General features: G+C 48.2%; 1 protein-coding gene across 1 annotated transcript; it reads left to right on the forward strand.

The window, feature by feature from the left end:
* Positions 1 to 6,932: 6,932 nt before the first annotated feature.
* Positions 6,933 to 21,517, forward strand: CES4A (carboxylesterase 4A). The gene is made up of 14 exons (XM_061134806.1): positions 6,933 to 6,990; positions 10,201 to 10,402; positions 14,174 to 14,315; positions 14,397 to 14,530; positions 14,856 to 15,009; positions 16,571 to 16,675; positions 16,753 to 16,857; positions 17,013 to 17,051; positions 17,556 to 17,696; positions 18,205 to 18,279; positions 18,667 to 18,820; positions 19,478 to 19,606; positions 19,819 to 19,891; positions 20,816 to 21,517. Exons 1-14 carry the CDS (start codon positions 6,933 to 6,935, stop codon positions 20,955 to 20,957), a joined length of 1,653 nt encoding a protein of 550 aa, XP_060990789.1. The 3' UTR covers positions 20,958 to 21,517.
* The last annotated feature ends 1,104 nt before the right edge of the window (positions 21,518 to 22,621 follow it).

The following is a 22,621-nucleotide window of genomic DNA, read 5'->3' on the forward strand; positions in this document are numbered from 1 at the left end:
GGGACCGATGTGCATTTGGAGGGTGACTTTCATTTTCCATTCAAGTGTATAATATCATTTTAAAATATTCATGACTAGTTTCAAAACAAATGATTCTTAGAAGTCACTAAAATGTAACTCATAATAAAGATGGATGTTTTCCCAAAGTGTTTACACATAAAATTATTAGTTTTTAAAATAAAACCACAAATACTCATTGTAAAAATTTTGGAAAGTAACAGAAGCCTAAATTAAAAAAAAAAACCCACAATCCTGCCACATAGATGGATCCCTGAAATTCCAAATGTTTTTTTTCCCCAAATGTTTTATACTTTTCTTTGTTTTGAAAAAATTTAAATAATATAGTCAATATCTTTACCTTAACAGTCTGTTATGAATTGATTTGTAGGGAATTCCTTGGCGGTTCAGGGATTAGGACTCTGAACTTCCAATGCAGGGGCCTGGGTTCCATCCCTGGTCAGGGAACTAAGATTCCACAAGCTGTACAGCCAAAAAAAAAAGAATTGGTCTGTAAAACCGTTTGAATCTGGTATCTTTAAGAGTGAGTGGTATAGTAATGTATCTATCATGCAAGAATTTTCATTGTAGTAAATACCCAGGACCTGTTGTGCAAATTTAACTCTATGCCAAGGTGCCCTTTTTAGTCAATATGAGCTCGAGTATGCCATAGTAAGAAACAAACCTAAAATCTCCATGGCTTAGGACAAGGGAGGTTTCCTTCTCCTCCATGTCATGCGCTCATCTCAGGGCAGTGGGAAGTTGGCTGCCCCATCAGCCCCACTCAGAGGCCACCCCCACCAGAAACACTACTGGCCAGCTGGAGAAGGAGCATCATGAAGTTGCTCACAGTTCCTGAAGGAAGCCAGAGGTAACAGGTGTCTCATCCACTCACCTTTCTTTGCCCAAACTCAGAAGCAGAGTCGGGTTTTGAGAGGCTTGAGACTCATCTGATTTTGGAGACCCACTCTTAAGGAAAAAGATTTAGAGTTAAATACTATTCTACCTAGTTTTACATTGTTAAGAATGAGAAGCACAGAAAATTACAAATTTTAGAAGTATTTTCCTTCTGTTATTTTGGCCTCCACTAAGGTAGATGGTATTTGAACATTAGTATAATCAGTTAATTTTGGAAAAGTGCACAAAAATTGATCTGAAATTCCAGAGGCCATCAGAGCAATCTGGGGCTTCCTAGGTGACACTAGAGGTAAAGAATCCACCTGCCATTGCAGGAGATGCAAGAGACGTGGGTTCGATCCCTGGGTTGGGAAGATCCCCTGGAGAACCCACTCCAGTGTTCTTGCCTGCAGGATCCCATGGACAGAGAGCCTGGTAGATTACAGTCCATGGGGTGGCAAAGAGTTGGACACGACTGAGGGACATGGCACACACCGGCCAATTCAAGTTTTAGTTTGCCCACTCCCTTGTGTCGGGTGATGTCATTACACAATCGATATGCTCTTATACTGCATACATCATCTTATTGATCGGTGTGTGTAGGAGGCTGTCATTGGAACGTTTGTCTCTTCAGGCTGTTGCCATGCGTTGGAGGCAACTTGGTGTGCCATTTTATTTGGGGCTGTCAGACTTTGTCAGTTCAAGATTTGTCAGATACTTTACGACGTGATCTGATACACTGGCTACATAAATTATATTAATCTCCCACACATAGGTATTTTCCCCTTATAGTACTGCTACGAGTTTCTGCCCTATGAATCCCCGAATTCTCATAAGTTCTGTTTCATGTGATTCCCACCAAAATGGGAGGAAAGGTATATATAGTGTGTTTATAATTGGATACTGTGCATTATGGGGTATATCCCTGTTGGGAAACACCTAACTTCCATTTAGGTGCTGATGAAAAGAGAATTGTCCACTGACTACTGTTTCACACATTTGATGATCTGAAGAATTCTCCTGCTAAAAACTTCTAGCTTCTGGCCCCTTATGATTCAAACCCTTTCTTCCTTCACCACTCAGACACTTTTAGTTTGGCATGGAAGGGCATGTTGATCTTGTGAATTTTAAGGCCTGCTTCCTCATCATGATGTCAGATCAGCGCATATCTGGAGGCCATTCCTACAGAGGGAAGACTACAGTGGCTGTACGTGGAAGCGACCCCTAGACCCAAATTCAGTCTCTTTCTCTCAGCTTCCAGTTAACCGACTCCCCAAAACGCCCACTGTTACTCCATCACCACTGGCAAAAGGCATTGTAATGGATGGGAAGTTTCATCATTCTGAAAATAAATTTTCCCTGGGAAACTCAGCCCCAATCTCCAACCCTACCGTGAGCCCGGAAGTCAGAGAACGGGCTGTACTGTGAAGCATACTGTTGTTAGCACAGTGCTCCAGAAGCGTCCTGATGGTTTTCACTCCCACCAGTAGTAACAGGGGGTTATGAGTTTTTTAAAAGTTTTATGTCATCTTAATCAGCCAGCTGTTTGCCCCCCATCCACGCTTTTTGATGTTGCCAGTCATAATTAGCCATAGCTGTGGAAATTTGACAACCTTTTTTGTTTTTTAATTTCTTTTAATGGGAGGCCAATTACTTTACAATATTGTGATGGTTTTTTGCCATCCATCAACATGAATTGGCCATTGCCATACATGTGTCCCCTCCCTCCTGAACCCCCTCCCATCCCATCCCATCCCTTGAGGTTGTTACAGAGCGCTGACAGCCTTTTAACATCAGTACCTTTCAAGCATGCAAATGTTTACTCCTGAGCAGTCGGTAGGTGCTACACAGAGCAGACTTTCTTCCAGGGTGCCCCTGTGATCTCCTGGTGAGCAATGCATTGGCTCTTCCTTATTTACATCTTTTTGAACATCTCTGTACAGTTTTACATGTATCTTTGTCTACTGCAGAATTGTTATAAGTTGAATTACTTTTGATTCTATAGGTGCTTCGAAGTTGTTGGCTTCCAGTATAACTTTGGGTCCCTGTTTTCTTTCTTTTCGGCCATGCCACATAGCGTATGGGATCTTGGTTCCTCAACCAGGGATCGAACCCATGCCTCCGGCAGTGGAAGTGCGGAATCCTAACCGCTGGACTACCTGAGTCTCTGTTTCCTTATTGGTTATTAGACAGGTTTTACTTCAACAATGATTGTTATATTTGACTGTGCTGGAGGAAATCTGACATTTTCTGTACCAAAAGGCAGGCAAAAAAAAAAAGTGTTTTCCTTACTAGAATTTATGGTCAGTTCGTTTATGAGAATGGGGACAAGAATATACAATAGAGAAAAGACAGTCGCTTCAGTAAGTGGTGCTGGGAAAACTGGACGGCTCTGTGTAAAAGAATGAAAATAGAACATTCTCTAACACTGAATGATAATTAGTTGTAAAGTGCCTGGAATAGTGCCTGACACACAGCAAGTGCTCAACAATTGCCCCCTGGTGTAGGTGTGGACACAGATTTCAACTGCACTGTCTGAAAAAATCATATGGCTCCCTCAACTGCAGTTCAAAGATAGAAGAACTAGGGGACATTTGGGGTGCTATCATAATGTTAGTATGAGGCTTTTCCACTTTGAAATAACTCTTGGACCTGTGTCTGCCTAGAAGAGGTGGCAGGTGGAACTCTGTGGTGTTCTGAATGAGTCTCTGGCCTTCCCTCAGGGTGTCAGGGAAGCTGTCATCCAAGCCCCTCCCCTACTGTACCTGCAGTCCCTCCTTTTGGATTTTAGATGTACACCCTCCAGTCCCCCTGGACCCCAGTTCCCAGCCCAGCTTGCCCAGGCCCTGGGAAAACCATTCCAAGAACAGGAAGCTACCTGGCAGAGAAATACCAGCTCTGTTACTAGAGAAGAGTGGCGTCCACACATCCCTCCTCCCTCTGCCCCAGCCCTTGGGCTTCCTTTCCCATCAGCCCAGATTCCTCATGTCTTGAGATGGCATTGCCCACTGGAGCCTCTCTAGAGGTGTCCTTGCCCCTCCCTACTGTCCCTGAGCTGACTTTTCTGACTCTGGAGGTCTTGACCAGGGCCCAGGGCACCAGGCAATCAGAGGGCCAGGCCTCACCCACCCAAGGAGCCTTGCTGAGCTTCCCTCTGTGCTCAAGTTCACTCACATCCTTTCTCTCCCTCGGGGCTCTGGACCATCCTCTGGGGTCCTGAGTAGTCTTATAGGACCTTTGGGCCATCCTCTGGGGTCCCGAGTGGATCCCCGCTTTACAGAGGAAGAAACTGAGGACCAGAGAGGGGAAGCACCTTGCCTGAGGCCACACAGAGTGAGGATGGAGCCAGGACCCATTCCCAGTACTGTGGGCCTCCCTCCAGACTGTGCCCTCATGCCTAGAGTGAGCTTTCCAGCTGCCGGAGTGAGGGTCTAAGGGGTGGTGTAGGCAGAGGAACTGGGATTCCAATAGCTAGCACTGTCAGCAAGTGAGGCCCAGAGTGGGGAGTTTTGCAATAGTTCAGGCAGTACAGAGATGAGAGATGACCGCACCGCACTGAGCGGGTCTGCAGAGCTCCAGGCACAGGCTCCTTCTCTTATCAGGAGCTTGGCTTCATTCTGTGATCTGGCCCCTCAGGACACCCCACCCGACTTGTCATGCATCTTTGAAGCCCAGTCACGGACCAGATGGAGCCTCATTTCAGTTCAGTTCAGTCACTCGGTCGTTTCTGACTCTTTGTGACCCCATGGACTGCCGCACACCAGGCTTCCCCATCTTTTGATAGAGCCTCAGTTTTCTCTCACCAAACAGAGGGTGCTGGGTGACTCGGGAGAAGATCACCTAGCATTTCATGTCAGAATCTCAGGTTCTTACCCCTAAGATAGTGTTTTCCCAGGGCCACCTGACTGACCCAGCGACCTACTCAATGTTCCCTGTGCCCCATGTGGGCGTTGGATGGGGCCCACATGAGTCCTCCACTCGGAAGCCTGGCCTGGCATTACTTCCACCCATATGGCCCAGGTGAAAGGTTGTTTCTTCCCCGGGGAGAGGGGGCACGAATGGAGCCAGCTGTTGGCAGGACCCGTCCTTAAGGCCCACACAGAGCTGGCCAAGTTACTGCACAGCTGGGCTGCGGATCCTGCAGGTGACTGACCTCCAGGCCTGCCTGGCAAGTGCACTCACAGTCTTATCTGCCTTTTCCACCACCCACTTCCCTTGTCCTCCACACTCACACTCCCCTCCACCTCCCAGCTTGGCCCTTCCTTTCAGTAACACATGCTTAGTACAAACAGATAAACTAACCTTGTCAAGTGCTCAGGGCTGGTGCACTGGGAAGACCCAGAGCGATCGGATGGGGAGGCAAGTGGGAGGGGGGATCGGGATGGGGAACATATGTAAATCCACGGCTGATTCATGTCAATGTATGGCAAAAACCACTACAATATTGTAAAGTAATTAGCCTCCAACTAATAAAAATAAATGGGGGAAAAAAAAAAAACAACTAACCTTGTTGGAGCCTGGGAAGCAGAAACAAGTGGCTCTGTCACTTCCCTCAAACCAGGCTCCATACTCCTAGTGATGTGGCCACACATGGACCGCAGGGGAGGCCAGCAGCGCAAAGTAATGAGAAAGGGAATATGATCCAGAAAGAGAAACGTGGCCCAGGACAGATGAAGCTGCTGGTAACCTGTGTTTCCCTGATCTTGCCTTCCCTGTTCTCTCCCATACCTGACTCTTTAAACCCCACAATGATAGTGCATTCTTCATAATGCTGGCTAAAGAAAACGTAGAAACTACAGAAAATTTAAAGGAAAAAGAAGGAAAAAAAAATCAAGGTCACTGATGATGACTCTGCAACTCAGAGCCAACCACAGACACCATTTTGGCATCAATCCTTCCTGTTACTTTAGACATCTTTGGAGTATTTTGGTATGTACTTTCCATGGTCATATTCAATATACAATTTCAGATTCTCCCTTTTTCAAGTTATTAAACCACATCAGCCTTTCCCCAAGGACTAACAATGACAGCTGACGATGGGTTTTCCCTGTTTGAAGTGCTTTACCTACATGAACACATTTAACCCTCACTACAACTCAGTAAGTACTATTATCATGCAGGATTTACAGATGAAGAAACTGGAGTCCAGAAGAGTCACATAGCTTGTAAGTGGCAATGCTGGGATTCAAGCCCAGTAGCCTGGCTCATAACCAGTGCTAAATCATTGGCTACTCTAGAGTCTCACGGAACATGATATTACTGACCGTGTAGCATAAATTACATTCTGTAGGTGTAACATCCTTCTTCACCCATCCCCTACAGTCTTACTGAGGTGAGGCTGTCGTCAACAAGGCTATAGGACACTCATCCTGTAAACAACTTTTTGTGTGTTTTGGATGGTCTCCCAGACCAAATTTCTTAGTCCAAGGACAGGGTAGTTTTGTTTTGTTTTTAATATTTATTTGGTTACCCCAGGTCCCTGACCACCATCACCCAGTTTTGGACTTCCACATCATGGCTGCTTTCAGACCCACATGGTCCCGGCTGAGAAAGTCCGCATGTGTGAGAAGGGTTGGGGAGTGCCTGTAAAAGGGACTGCACAAACTGGAGGGGAGCCTCCGTGTACGTGTGTGTGGGCGGGGGAGTAGGGCCTTTAAATCCGCAGGGAGGAAACCTGGGGGCTAAGAAACAAGTGCTCAGGTGTTCTGCTCCAAACTTAGTACCTACTGGTGCTCAGTGCTTGACTCACACTACCTCAACTTTAAGCCCATTGCACAGATGAGCAAACTGCAAAGGGGTTACAGGCTGGTCAGTTTTTCAAAGAGCCAAGACCATTGACAGTGACTTATCACCCCAACGCAGAGATACGGCTGTGGGCTGATGGGAGAGCTGGTTACAATTTCCCCCACCCTCTCACCTTCTATTGATGATTAAAAGATAAAAGTCGGACAGCCCAGCTCGCCGCAGACACATCCGCCATCTGACATCTGCGGGGTGGACATCGTCCCAGACTGTGGCAGGAGCTGGCTGGCCGGAGAATGAATTGGATTCTGTGCTTGAGCCTCACCCTCCTTCTGGTGGTGCAGACAGCCTGGGGTAAGCCCCTACCCTTCCCTGGTTCAAGAGGGACATAGGCCATAGGGACAGGTCCCCAACTCAACCTCTCCTGGGGGCAGCAGGGTAGGGACATTTAGAGATCTGGGTGGATGGGGGTGGTGGGCAGCTGGGAGCATGGACATTTATATTTACATTTTTATAAAATATATCTTATAATTTACATAATTGTATATGTTATAATTATGATTGTATACTTACATTCTTTATACAATTAATACTGTTTAAAAATCTTATTATATTAGTGTGTGTGTGTATATATATATATATATATATATATATATCTCTTAGTGTATGTGTGTGTGTAAAATCATCGTGTAATCACCAACCAGATCAAGATCTAGAACATTTCAGGACTTCTCTGGTGGTCCAGTGGTTAAGACTCTGTGCTACAATGCAGCAGGGTGGGTTACATTCCTGGTCGGGGAACTAAGATCCCACATGTCATGAGGCAAGGCCAAAAAAACAAAAAAAGATCTAGAACATTTCCAACACCTGACATGCACCTTCCCAGGCAATACACTCCAAGTAACCACCACCATTCTGATGGCTATCATAATTTAGTTTTGCCCATATTAACACATTAATTTTTTTTTTCTTGGTTACATGCAGGAACTTAGCTCCCCAGCTAGGGATCAAACCTGAGCCCTCTGCAGTGGAAGTGCAGAGTCTTAGCCACTGGAGCGCCAGGGAAGTCCCCACATTAAAAAATATTTTTAACTTGAAACTTTGCTAAAACAACTTTAGCATTCTGGCACATTGTTTGTTAGTCTTCTTATTGCATATTTGTATATAGCTGTGCTATAAGCACCTAAACAATTTTATTCTGTTTTTGTTTTCACTTAAGATCATGCATAAACAGTTTATAACTTGAGTTCATAATTACATTTACTTTTCCTGAACCCCAGATACAAATAATGCTTCTTGTTCTCACTATGGCAAGTATGACTGTGATTCATAAAGTCTTTCTTTTAATACATTTCTGACTAGTTTCATAAGGGTGGACCTAGAGTGGAATTACTGAGTCAAAGCATGTGAATATTTTATGACTCTTATACATTTTGCCAAATTATTTTTTCAAGGTGGTGTATCAGTTTATCTTCCACCAACAGCATATGTGGGTGTCCTTTTCATTGCATCTTTGCCAGAATTGGGTGCTATCACTTTTCAAAGATTTTTCTTTTTTTTTTTGGATGTGGACCATTTTTCAAGTCTTTACTGAATCTGTTACAATATTGCTTCTGTTTTATGTTTTTGGTTTTTTGATGGCAAGGCATGTGGGACCACAGATGGAACCACACCGCCCCCTGCATTGGAAGCACAGAGTCTTAACCACTGAACTGCCAGGGAAGTCGAGGTGCCATTGTTTTTAATTTATTAAGTGGAAATTGTAACTCTTGGTTTTAATTAGTATTTTATGACTTCTAAAAACATGGAATATTGTTTTCATAAGTGTTTACGTATTGCCTCAGGGTAGCAGAGTTAGGACCGGGAACACTCCTCATCAGCTCTGATTCAGGGGTGTAGAGCACTCTGTCACAGGCTTAGGTGCTCCCAGAGGCTGGGGTGAGGACAGTAAAACATTACTGTTTAGGCAGAGCTCTGATGTGAGACAGTCTGTGTCACCCTGGACAAGTTATATACCACTTTGAACCCCCATTTCCACATTTGTGTAGTAGGAAAATACAAAACAGTTACCTTATAAATTTTTTAGGCAGATGAGGTGAGAGAGCATAAAAGTGTTTGGCAGAGTGCCAAGCTATAATAAAAGATCAGTCAATCATAGTCATTAGCTATTCAGTCATGGGTGGACCCAGAATTCAGGGCAAATCTGAGTAATATGATAGATCTTGACCTCCTGGCTCTGTCCTATGAGATCTCAAGCTGGTCACTAACCATCTCTGGGCCTCAAGGCCCCACCCCACTCCTCCAAGGGCCATTGAGAAGCCTACATGGGAGGACCATGACAAAGGGCCTTGTAAGTTGCAAGGGACTACACACACACAGAGGAGGTTTGAGATGGTCCCTTGCCCCCACTGGCACACACCTCCATGTTTGAAGGGTCACTATCACAGCCAGTTCTTTGTGCCCAGATATTACTCAAGTAAGACCTGGGGACGTGGGCAGAGAGGCCGCCTGCAGCTAGGGTGTGAGGGTGTGTTCTTACCACACCAACTGTTGTTATTCAGTTGCTCAGTCATGTCCAACTCTTTTTGATCCCTCTTTGCTGCCTGACTGCAGCACGCCAGGCTCCTCTGTCCTCCACTGTCTCCCAGAGTTTGCTCAAATTCATGTCCATTGAATCCATTGAGTCAGTGATGCTATCTAACCATCTCATCCTCTGCCACCCCCTTTTCCTATTGCTTTTAGTCTTTACCAGCATCAGGTCTTTTCCAGTGAGTCAGCTCTTCGCATCAGGTGGCCAAAGTATTGGAGCTTGAGCTTCAGCATCAGTCCTTCCAATGAATATTCAGGGTTGATTTCTTTTAGGATTGACTGGTTTGATCTTGCAGTCCAAGGGATACTCAAGAGCCTTCTCCAGTTCCACAGTTCGAAAGCATCAATTCTTTAGCACTCAGCTATATCAATGCTATTTGAAAAATGAGTTGCATCAAAATCTCCTAGAAGGGGTTGTAAATCTAATTTCCTGATGCAACCTGAGATTCTCTTTCAGAGGATGTAGAATGGGACCCAGGAATTTGAATTTCCTGATGATTCCTCCAGAGGATTCTAATGCCAAATCAAGTTCGATAATATTTTTATTAGATTTGCTTTCTGTCATTTTGTAGGGTGAGCCCCCAGGGAACCAGGGCACAGTAAATTTCAGCTTTTTGTTTTGTTTTTTGACCATGTGACTTGTGAGATCTTAGTTCCCCAGCCAAGGATTGAGCCTGGGCCCTTGGCAGTAAGAGTGCAGAGTTCTAGCCACTGGACCATCTGGAAATTCCTGAAAATTTTAGTTTTGATAAAGGGGGAGGAGGAGAAAGAAATGACAGGGGTGCTTCAGGAAGGGAAAAACAAACAAACAAACATAGCTTTGATATCTTAAATCAAATACACTAGATAAAATTACTAAGAGGAACACAAAAGAAGTAAGCAATGACACAATTGTGAAAAGCTTCAAGCTGGTGCTGTGGCAGATGGGTCAAGGTGTCTCTGGTGTCCAGGGTGACCCTTCTCTTCTCTTTCTAGGTGCCTTGCACACCAAGGAGCCTCTAGTGGATACCAAATATGGGACACTCAGAGGAAAGCAGATACACGTGGGGAAGACACCCATCAATGTCTTCCTAGGAGTTCCCTTCTCCAAACCTCCTGTGGGTGCCCGCAGATTCGCTGCCCCAGAGCCCCCAGAGCCCTGGGAAGGAATCAGAGATGCCACCACCTATGCCCCTGCGTAAGAACCAGAGGACTGTGGGCTGGGAGGTGGGCAGATCCCAAGCAAGGCGGAGAACCCATGCCCGCTTCTGGGCCAGGGTTTGAACAACTCACCGAAGAGTGCACTTGTGCCCACGGGCAAGCCTGGGGACCATACTGGGCCTCAGTTTCCAAACCTATATAATGAAGTAGCTGGTCTAAATGGTACTTAAGGCACTGATTAGGCTGTTTTTTATTCTCTTGTGGGAAGGCTCCAGGCAAAGAGGAGGTGCATACTGACTATGCCCCCAGGACCTGCTGGGGAGCTGAGTGTCCCTAAATGTGTGTAAGGAACAGTACACACACACACACAGAACCCTGAACTCTTCCCTCTTCCTCGGTGCTTGAACCTAAGAAGGCCACATGTCACCCCTAGCCCTTCACTGCAGAATATGGGGAAACCTGGACTCAGTTGCAGTTTCAATGTCCCAGGGTCTTAATGCAACCCCCAGCTGGGCCTGAATCACATGAGCATGTTGGGACAATGACTGCCCTTTGAAGCACTGGGGGCTTGGCAGTTTACCAAGAACAAGTATATTCACTGTTCACTCAGACCATTGAGTAACGCACTGTCCAGAACATTCTGTGATGAACACTAACACTGTTCAGCATCGGTTGGATAAATTACTGGATTTAAAAAAATGTCTACTGTGAGAACCTGGGTGTCAGGTGATATAAAAAACTACAACTACCTGGGTATCTAGTTGTTAAAAAACAGGATGTCCACTGTTAGACCATGATTGACTGTTACTGGAACACTGGAGTGTTGGTTGTTAAACTACTGGCTATTACTGAGAGAAGCCAAGGCATTCTGAATATTGTGTGACAACTGTTATTCGGAACCCCATGGATCAGGTGACAGAACATGGAAAAACCATTGTTGGAACTCTGAGGATCAGGAGTTTCGAGATTGGGGTGTCCCTTGCATAAACATCTGGGTATATGTTGTGGGAATATTGGCCACTGGCTGTTTGGAACACAGAGTGTCAGGTGTAAGAATTTGTGGATAACTTAAAACAGACTGTGGGTGGTAATTAAGGGGAGAACAGGGAGAAAGAAAGCTCTTACAGAGATGGTGGCTTTGACCAGGGTAGTTACAGTGGAGATGGGTGGGAGTAGTCAGGCTCCAGATTTATTTTGAAGGTAAAATTGACAGGATTTTCTGGAGAACTGGATGTGAGTCATAAGGAAAGAAGAATAATCAAGGATAATGACTAGCTTGGGGGCAGAGCAGCAAGGCAAATAGAGGCACAATTTACCTAAACGGAGAAGACTAGGACAAGAGCACGTTTGGGCAAAACAAGAGTTCATTTTGGGGTATGTTAAGTTTGGCATGTCTAATAGATATCCATGTGGAGATGTGGAATAGATGGTTTAGACAAAGGGAGCTGGAAGGAGACTAGTCATCAGAATGTCAGTGGTGTGAAGCCCTAGGCCTGAAGGACATCAGCTCAGGAAAGAATAATCAGACTGAAAAGAGAAATGAGGGTTGAGGCCTGGGGCATTCGCCTGCTTAGGCTGGAAAGAAGAGGAGGAGGAGTCACCCATGAGGTGGCAGGAAAACCAGGAGAGTGGGATTACAGAAGCCTAGAGAAGGAAGTCAGGTGGCAGAGGATGAGATGGTTGGATGGCATCACCGACTCGATGGGCATGAGTTTGAGCAAACTTTGGGAGACAGTGGAGGACAGAGGAGACTGGCGTGTTGTAGTCCACAGGGTCGCAAAGAATAAGACATGACTTGGTGACTGAACAACAACAGAGAAGGAAAGCTTTGAAGAAGCAGAGAATGGTCAACCATATAGAGGGGCTACCAGGGCAAGTAAGATGATGGGAGAGATTTAGCAAGATGGAAGTCATTGGTGACTTTGATGGGAATGGCTTTAGTGGCAGGTTGGAGACAGAGGCCTCAAATGCTTATAACCCCAGTTCTAGGCTCTAAGACCCCTGGCTTTCCTGCTGGGATGCTGGATGTGATTTATGGGACAGCATAAAGAAAGCTGAGAGCCGAAGAATTGATGCTTTTGAACTGTGATGTTGGAGAAGGCTCTTGAGAGTCCCTTGGACTGCAAGTAGATCCAACCAGTCCATCCTAAAGGAAATCAGTCCTGAATATTAATTGGAAGGACTAATGCTAAAACTGAAACTCCAATACTTTGGCCACCTGATGTGAAGAACAGACTCATTGGAAAAAGACCCTGATGCTGGGAAAGATTGAAGGCGGGAGGAGAAGGGGACGACAGAGGATGAGATAGTTGGATGGCATCACTGACTCAATGTACATGAGTCTGAGTAAATTCTAGGAGTTGGTGATGGACAGGGAGGCCTGGCGTGCTGCAGTCCATGGGGTTGCAGAGTCAGACATGACTGAGCTATTGAACTGAACTGATCCTAACACCAATGTTAGCTGCTGCTGAGAAGTCAAGCAAAGACAATCTGTAGAAAGAGACAAGTTGCCTACCAGTGATCTTGGACAGGCTAGTAGGTGTGGAGGGAAAGAAAACTTATTGAAAAGTTTGGCCTTGAGGGGGAAGAGAGAGATAGATTAGTTGCTGGAGAAGGTGGGTAGTAGAGGATAGGTTTGGACCAAGGTATGTTGAAGTGCTGTGGGGAACGACTGAAAAGGAGCAGGTGATGATCTAGGGTTAGGGAGGTGGGGATGAATTACACCTACAAAAACACACACAGTGAAGACAGGCTGGCACAAGAGAAGGGAACAGAGGAGTAGGTAGACAGGGTTCCTGCATCCAGTCAAATGCGCCCAGCCCCACCTGTTATAAGAATAGCCATCCCCAGGGCTGGGCCAGCATGGAGGAAAGGTAAGATGGCCTGACAGCCCAAGATCCATACAGTGCATAGGTACAGGGCCAAGTGCCAGGAATCAGTTGAACACATCTCCATCCCTACCCTTTGAAAGCAAAAACAACCAATCAAAATTACTCCAAGTCAGTATTATAGTTAGTGGTGTATAGAGGTTTGGGAAGCCCAGAGGAGAAAGTGCCCAGCAGACACACACATAAGCTGGACCTTAAATGTGAGTAGGAGCTTGCTGGGCAGAGGAGAAGGCATTTGGTAGAGAGAACAGAGGCATGGGGGCTTGGAGGTGGGAGGCAAGAGGTCATGTGTATTTGGAGCAAAGAGTGACTGGGAGGAGATGACTAGATGGGAAGGAGAGCCTAGGTCATTGTGGGTGAACCTAGACTTTATCCTGGGGGCAGGAGGAACCAGGGAAGGGGAGTGACATGGTCAGATTTGTGTTATCTGTCAATCTTTCCGGCCAGGGAGTGGAAGATGAGTTGGAGGGGAGGTGAAGAGGCAGGGGCAGAGTCCTGGCCAGAGTGATGGTGGCCTTCACAGGGCAGCAGCCTTGAAGTGAACAGAGGGGGCCTATTCAAACACTGTTTGGAGTCAGAATAGAGACTGAGAGGAGGACAGGGCATGTAAGAAAGGAGGTGGCCCAGGGCACCCAGGTTTCTAGCTTGACAGCACCAACAGGTCTCCAACAGGAGCAGGGAACTGCTTCCTTCCTTGGGAACAGGCACACCAAGGTGCAAGGCAGGGAATGCCAACCTGCCTCTTACCCCTGGACCTAATGTTAGTGGAGACTGCTAGGACAAGAATACACACGCACACACACCCACACGTTGCCTGAATCTTGCTTTGGGTTCTAGTCCCTCAATACAGGAACCTGGGTTGAAACCATTCTCCCCACTATCATCACGGCACTGAAACCCAACTCACATCGTGTCCACAGGTGCCTCCAGGAGTCCTGGGGACAGGTCACCTCCATGTATTTCAACACACACAAACGATATAAATGGCTACACTTCAGTGAGGACTGTCTATACCTGAATGTGCACGCGCCAGTGCGAGCGCGCGGGGACCCTCTGCAGCCCGTGAGTACTCAGCCTTCAACCACCCACCATCCCACTCAAGCACCCCGCTGTCCCGCTCAGGCCTCAGCCCTTCTCGCCCAGGTGATGATCTGGTTCCCAGGAGGCGCCTTCCTCGTGGGTTCCGCTTCCACTTATGATGGCTCCGAACTGGCTGCCCGGGAGAAAGTGGTGGTCGTGGTTCTGCAGCACAGGCTCGGCATCTTGGGCTTCCTCAGGTGGGCGGGACCGGAAACCCGCGCCTGGGGTCAGGGGCGGGGCCTCCTCGGCTCTTGGACTAAAGGCGGAGGAGGTGAGGATTGGGTGGAAGAAAGGGGGCGTGGCCTATGGAGCGGATCCTCGTGAGGGGCGTGGCAGGGAGGGGTCTAATACTTGGAGCAGACAGGTAGGTGCTAGATACCGCATGGGGCGGCGCCCAATTATAAGGAAGGAAATGCGGTGGTTAGACCTAGTCTCTGAGGGACAGGGCGGGACATGGCGCGGGGCTCCCCAGCACCCAGGCGTCGGGGCTCCTGACGCTGATAGTGAGCCCCGCGCGCTCAGCACTGGGGACAGCCAAGCGCGCGGAAACTGGGCGCTGCTGGACCAGGTTGCGGCTCTGCGCTGGGTGCAGAAGAACATCGAAGCCTTCGGCGGAGACCCAGGCTGCGTGACTTTGTTCGGCCAGTCATCAGGGGCCATGTGCATCTCGGGACTGGTGAGTGCAATGCCCAGATAGACCTAAGCACAATCGCAGGACCGCATGGCCCATGGGTTCTGCACATATACTTGTGCAGATTTGGGTATACTTTACATTCCAATCCACAGACCTGCCCTCACCACTGCCATGGGTACCACCCCTCACAGACAAGGATATCTGTTCCATTCAGGGAGGAAACCAAGCCAGCCCAGAAAAGGCAATGCTAAGACTATGACTGTGGTGGGCCAGAAAGATCATCCAGCACTTCCTGCCTCTCCACATTCCCCCAGAGGTCTATGCCCTAAACAGAGACCACTATGTGCCCTCTGGGCAGGGTTGGGGCCACAGATCAGGTGTAGGGGTCAGGCCTAGGTTAGAGACTGGGCTTTGCCCTTGACTTGTGGGATACTGCTCACCTAGAGTTTGAGGGTAGGTGAGGTGCCCTGTGAGGGACGTGTGGCTGGGCAGTCAGCGGGGAGCACATCACACAGGACCTCGTGGGCCACAGTAATAACACTCAAACACTTGAGCACATTCCGTGTGCCAGTCACTTTTCTAAGCACCTTACGTGTATTCATTCATTGAATTACCTCAACAATCCAAAAAGAGGAGTATTCCCTTTCTGCACTCTACAAAAAGAGAAGTGTTCTCCACTCTACAGAGGAAGAAAGTGAGGCCCAGAGAAGTTAAGCAACTTTGTTGAAAATGCATTGGAGAGCAGGCAAAGATTTTAAGCAGGGGAGTGACACAATCAGATGTGCCTTTAGAGTTGGCTCTGCTGGATCTGGGTTAAAATGAAGCACAAACAGAGGCATGGAGACCAGCTTGCGGTGAGGGATGGTGTATCTAATGAAGGCTAGTTCTGAAATAGGAGCGGGAAGGATGGACAATAGATGAGTGATGTGGGAGGCCAAGTAGACAGGACAGGGCCAACTGCAGCATGCAGATGACCAGAGGAGAGAGGGAAGGCCCAGGTGGATGGTGTGGATAAGGGACAACACCCAGATGGGGAGTGGCTGGAGCAAGTTTGGAGCACATTAAGTCTGAGGTGCCCAGGGGACAGGATGGGGGTCCAAAATGGCAACCCACTCCAGTACTCTTGCCTGAAAAATCCCATGGACGGAGAAGCCTGGTAGGCTACAGTCCATGGTGTCGCAAAGAGTTGGACATGACTGAGCAACTTCACTTCACTTCTCCAACCTGGGTAGCAGGGGAAGGCTAAGAGCTATCAGCGCAGGTAATTGGGGTCATGGGAACCATAGGGTCCCCTTCCCATATTCCTAGCCCAGTAGCAGAGGGGGGCCCCTATTGGTTTGTTACACCAGCAGAACCACTGCAGCAACACCAGATGCCCTGCAGGACCCCTGGGGCCATTCCACAGAGCAGGACATGGATGCCCAGAGAGTGGAAGGCACAGGCTCTAGGTTTAGGACTCCAACCCAGAACTCCTGTCTCCCTCCTTGCTTCTGCCCTTTCTGGGCCCCTTCAAGCAGCCCAGCCAGGCCAGAAAGTCATCCCAAACTGCCCAAGTGGTCCCCATTTGTGCATGTCATGGCTGCCACTCCCCCCACCCCTGCAGATGACATCACCCCTAGCCCGAGGTCTCTTCCATCGGGCCATTTCCCAGAGTGGCACCGCAGCACTCCAAATCTTCATCACTCCTGATCCACTGAAGGTGGCCAAGGTAAATGCCTCCTCTCTCCTAAGGTTCAGCAAGGGAGGCAGGATGGGCACACCCCCAAGCACCTCTTCTCTTCACAGAAGATTGCCCAGCTGGCAGGCTGCAACCACAACAGCACAAAGATTCTGGTAGACTGCCTGAGAACACTATCAGGGGCTGAGGTGATGCGTGTTTCCCAGAAGATGGTAGGTAGAACTTCCTTCCGGCCTCTGACCCAGCTGCCTGCATCCTTCTCGGCCTCTGACCCAGCTGCCTGCATCCTTCTGACCTGGTACCCAGCCTCCCCAGGCACCATGCCTCAGAAGATTCCCTTTAGTCCCATCCTCTTCTCTTCCCACAGAGATTCTTCAAACTGCATGTCCAGGAAGACCCTCAAGAGGTGAGCAGGCCCCATTCTGTCTGAACATCTTCTGTAAGCCACTTAGGATACTCAGGCCAAAATTCCTTCACAGGGCTGATGTTCCACTGGGGGCAGACAATAAACACTATAAATAAATGAATTATTCACTTCTTTAGGAGATGATAAGTTAATGGAAACAAAAGAAGGAGAGTAAGGAGGTTGGGCATGTTGGGAGGGGTAGGATTTTAAATAGAAGGAAAAGAGAAGTCTTAGCAAAGATTTTCAAGAGATGAGAGAATGCACTATGTGAACACCTCTTGGTGTCAGCTGAGGGGTGGGAGATAGGGGAATCCTGAGTCTGAGTAGCCTGGTCCTGCCTGTGGCTAATCCTCTCTCACACCAGGTTGACTGAGCCCCAGCTTTTTCCCAGTCAAAGCACATATACTAGAATGATTTCTGGAACTTGCTGAGCTGTCATCTTAGACCAACGGGGTCCTAGGAGGGTAAGTGGGAGGATTGACTGGAAACCCCCTTGCCTTATAGATTGTGTGGTTCATGAGCCCCGTGGTGGACGGTGTAGTGTTCCAAGACAACCCCATTGTGGTCCTGATTCAGGGGCAGGTTGCACCTGTGCCTTACCTTTTGGGTGTCAACAGTCTGGAGTTCAACTGGCTCTTGCCTTTTGTAAGTGAAAAGGAGGGATGCCCATCACAGTAGGGGTAGCAGAGGATGCCTTATGAGCAGTGCTGGGTACCACGTCAGATTCCAGAGGTCTCTCTGGGGATGCCCGAGAGCTTGGGAGCCTCCTGCAGTCCCTGTGCAGTGAGAACTGTACAGGAATAATGAGAGGGAGAGAAGTGTAGTCTCTTGGAGGTTTGGGGGCCCCCAAATCCTTAGCTCATAGTGTGAATGGGTCCTCATATCCATTCCTTCCCCACCAGGCAGCTGTACATCCTGGGTCCCTCCCTTGCTCCCGGGTGGATCAGGGCAGATGCCCGAGCTCAGGAGGGCCCTCCCAGCCCTCACTGCAGCTCCAAACCAAGTTAGTGATGGAGAGGTTGGGAGCAGGAGTGCGGGAAAGGTCATGGGTACTCCTGTTCTGAGAAGAGCCTTGGGGCCTGATGTGGCACAGCTGGAATCCTTCCTAATGTTTGGGCCTGGCCTACACCTGGGCCCTTGCCTTGTGGAGCAGATCGTGAAGTTTCCAATGAGCCATCTGAGGAAAGAAACCATCATCAAGCTGCTCTGGAGTACCAGCACCCTGTTGGTGAGGGGCCATGCTATCACGTGTGCTCTGTTTGGTTGGACAAGGCAGCCTCCCTATTTTTACCTAGTAGCTGCTCTTCACAAAGGGCTCCCAGCCAGGACAGAGATGTTCCTTGAGGGGAGCCTGGGGTTTTCCATGGGATCAGGTGGCTGCTACTGGGCAAGGCTCTCCAGACTTCCTCGGGGACACAGCAGGCAGTTCTCATGCAGCTAAAACACTGGGGTAAGAATTGTCAAAGGGGGAGACCTTCCCAGGAGGCTCCTCATCCCCCCACACCCAGGCCAAAAACTCCTGGGGGTGCCAAGGCTGGATCCAAGTCACTGGTGTGCTTACCTCTGACCCACGTGGCACCCCACACCTCAGGGTGGGTGTGACTTCCCCACCTAGAATGTCACCAAGGAGCAGTTACCACTGGTGATGGAGGAGTACCTGAGTGATGTGGATGACCATGACCAGAAGATGCTACAAAAACATGTGATGGACCTAGCTGGGGATGCTACCTTTGTGTACTCCACACTGCAGGCTGCCCGCTACCACCGCAGTATGTGGGGTCCTCAAGAGTCCTCAACCCTGTCCACTGGTGTTGCTTGCCACTGGGCTGACCAATCACTCACTCACCCTCTCTGTACCTCTGGGCTGATGTAGAATTCCAAGTGGCCACAGAAGAGGCAGCATGCTGTCAACTGCAGAGAAGAGAGGCTGTTCCTTAGGGCTGAGGAGGGCAAGGCCAAGGCCAGCCCAGAGGAAACAACGTAGGGTGGTCAGGGAAGGTCTCCTGGCTGCAAGGACAGGCCTCTATAGGGGTATCTTGGAGATCCTGCCCAGGCTGACCCAGGTTTGGGCAACACGTGGGTGAGAGGTCAAAGGAGGGGCTGGAGAAGGTAGACACTGAAGAACTTTAAGTGCCAAATAGAGAGAGGAGAGGTTCAGTGGAAGGAAGAAGAAGGCTTACCACAATCCCATGAACTGTTTTCATGTCCCTAGTCTGCAGATGAGGACTTGCAGCTCTGAGAAGTTGGGTGGCGTGCCCCAGGTCACGTGACTAATGAGTAGTGTAGGTGGGATTCGAACGTGCTCCCTGGGTTCTGAAGCCCAGGCTCTTTCCCCTGCTTGATGCAGGTGGGTGGGATGTGTAGGGTGGATGAGAAGTCCGGGCTGAGACTTTTTCAGCAGCCTTCATTGGGTTCCTTGTTCCTAGATGCTGGCTTCCCTGTCTATCTCTATGAGTTTGAGCACTACGCTCCTGGCACTATCGTAAAACCCCGCACTGATGGGGCAGACCACGGAGATGAGATCGGCTTCATCTTCGGGAGTCCTTTCTCCAAAGGTGCCAAAGCCCCACCTGACTCCCCGCTGGGTGTCAATCTCTCCATCTTTGTGTTCTGACCCCACCCTCCCTGGCTGACCACAGAGAGTTAGCTAACAAATTCTTAATCTGGAATACTCTCCCAAATGAAAGCCTCCCAGCATGGAAGCAGTGGGGTGGGATGTCCCCACCCCATGGTCCATTCTAAACCCCACCTTCCATTCTGCCTCCAGGCCATTCCTCGAGCAAGGAGAAGGCACTGAGCCTCCAGATGATGAAATACTGGGCCAACTTTGCTCGCTCAGGGTGAGTCTGATCCCCCAACACGTGTGGGTGGTCTTCCTACTAGCGCTAGACCCACTGGTCAGCTGTTTCAGGTATTTGTCCTTGTATGTCCCATAGAAAAGGCACCCAGGCCTAAATGTCCCTAGAATGTGCCTCTCTTTGTCCCATGACCACATCCTTCATTCACTCAAGCATTCCACAGTCACTACCAATGCGCTTTTTTGTGGCCAGCTCAATACTGGGAGCTGGAATTCAAGGGTATCATAGACATGATCCCCATCTGCCAGCAGCCTGTTAATGGTTAACAAAGATATTAAATTACCATCTGGCATGATGAGAATTGTGTTAGGGGAGCAGAAGGCACTAAGAGAGCATAGAGGAGGTGTCTGACTGACCTGGGGTGGGCAGGGGCGGTTTCCTGGCAGAGATGACTTCTGATCTGAGCTTTGGCTAGTCTTGCAACTAGTTTCCATCTTCACGTTCTCTCTCCTTTCTCTCCATCCTCCTGATGACACTCAAGGGATCTTTCTGAAATATCATTTGACCAAGTCACCCACTTAAAACTTCATGGCTTCCCTTTGTTCCCAGATAAAGTCCCATCCCCTTCACTTGGAACAAAAGTCTTCAAAATCCTTCCTGTTTCATCTCTTCTCCACACCTATTCTCTTGACACACTCTATATTTTCACCTAACCCTGTGCTTGTGCTTTCTTCCAAAAGCCCTGGGCTTTCATACCTCCAACCCTTTGCACATACAGTTCCCTCTGCCTCAAAGTGCCCTCCCACCACACTTTTCCTCCTCTCTCTTAAAGATCTGTCTAAATATCATCTCTGTAAGGCCTTCTTGAACCCTACCTCCCAAAGGGAAAGTGTATGAGGGAAAAGTAACAGAAGGAGGCAAGATGAAGACGAGCTCAAGTAATCCTCTCTCCTTCCTCCCGGGCAGAAACCCCAATGATGGGAAGCTGCCCTACTGGCCACGCTACAACAAGGATGAGAAGTACCTGCAGCTGGATTTAACCACAAGGGTGGGTGTGATGCTCAGGGAGAAGAAGATGGCCTTTTGGAAGAGGCTGCACCAGAATTAAGGACCTGAAAAGCAAGGCAATTCTGAGAGTGGCTCTGCAGGAGGGAGCCTTAGGGATTGTCCCACCACGCAGGCTAGGAACACTAGCCGTGGACGTATCTGGGACAAGCATCCTGCCCTCCCCAGTCCAGGTCCTGCAGAGGGTCCATATTCCTTCCATGACAGAGCCTTAGCCTGTTTGGGACCCAGAATCACCCTCTTCAGCCTGACATCCCATGATATCCAGCTATCTCACTGACCATTGGATTAGTTCAGGCCCTTTCTGCTGGATTCTGCCCAGCTACCCAGACTCAGAACAAACACTTCTCTTCCTTCTCCAAATCCTCCCATCCATCAAGGTCAACTTCAAGCCACTTCTTATGGGAAGTCCACCCAGATTGCCACTGCCCCACCATTGCAAACAGTTTGCCGTTCACCATTCATCCTGCTCAACCTTATGCCTTTTCACATTGGACTGAGGCCTTGGGCAGGTTATATGTTATAAGGAGTGATGCTTTGACAGCTGGGGATATTCTCCCCTTTCCATACTGATTTTTCCCAGGGTCCCTTCAAAGCCTGGCCACAGAGACAGTCCTTAATAAAGACACGTTGACTTGCCCTGAATTTGTGTCCATCTGTGAAACAGTTGGGTGAAGCAGATGGTTTCTCGATTTGAGTCCTTGGAGGGAGGGAGCACTACTGGCTTCTCTCTGCTGGGCTGAGCCTGCGCTGCTCACTCAGTCAAGGAGAGCTGCTGCAAAGTTGCCTGGGCTGCAGAACACCTGGCTTTTTTTTCACTGTCTCGAGTGCACCTCTCAGGACATCCACACTCTACGCTCACTTGTCCACTGGGTAAGCTCTTGGTGCTGCATTCAGACTCCTTACTCTCTGGTCTCTCTTGCAACCTGGGCATAACCCCACTGCCTCCCATAGGTTTTTTGTTTTATTTGGGGATTTTTTGTGGATTTTTTTATTTTTGGAAAATATACACAACATGCAATTTACCATTTTAACCATTTTAATTTCAGTGACATTAAGTAAATTTACATTATCATCATCATCATCCATCTCCAGAATTTTTTTTATCATCACAAACTGAAACTCAGCGTCCATTTAACAATAGCTTCCTATGCACCCAAACCCTGGTACACACTATTCTACTTTCTAGCCTATGAATTTGAGTATTTCAGGAGCTTCGTGTGAATGGAATCATACAGTATTTGTCCTTTCGTGTCTGGCTTTTTATACTTCGCGTGTCTTTGCATGTTGTAGCATATTTCAGAATTTTATTCCTGTTTAAGACTGAATTATGTTCCATTGTATGTACATACCACATTCTGTTTCTCTATTTATCTGTGGATGGACATTTGGGTTGTTACCACCTTTTGGCTGTTGTGAAAAATGCTCTGAACATGAGTGTAGTGTTCCATGGGTTTTGTGCCATAAACTATAATGTCGATTAGGTTCTTTATTCCTAGAGGGTTTCCTTAATCTCTGAGACAACTGGAGGCTGCAAAGCCCCATGGGGTGAGGGACACGCAATCCTCCATACCCTCACATCTAAGCCGCCAACCCAAAGGGATGGTTGGAGGAGGGAGAAGAGCCCCTTTTGGGTAAACATTTATCTTCACGACAATGCTGGCACATGGATTTTATTATCCCATTTCTACAGACAAGTAAACTGAG

This window comes from Dama dama, chromosome 4, assembly GCF_033118175.1.
Source record: "Dama dama isolate Ldn47 chromosome 4, ASM3311817v1, whole genome shotgun sequence".
Lineage (NCBI taxonomy): Eukaryota > Metazoa > Chordata > Mammalia > Artiodactyla > Cervidae > Dama > Dama dama.

Excerpts from the sequence above, each read along its gene's own strand:
- CES4A (XM_061134806.1), top strand. The coding sequence starts at position 6,933 with ATGAATTGGATTCTGTGCTTGAGCCTCACCCTCCTTCTGGTGGTGCAG. Across the intron at positions 10,403-14,173 it reads GCCACCACCTATGCCCCTGC|GTGCCTCCAGGAGTCCTGGG; the intron begins GTAAGAACCAGA and ends TCGTGTCCACAG. Across the intron at positions 14,531-14,855 it reads GGCATCTTGGGCTTCCTCAG|CACTGGGGACAGCCAAGCGC; the intron begins GTGGGCGGGACC and ends CCGCGCGCTCAG.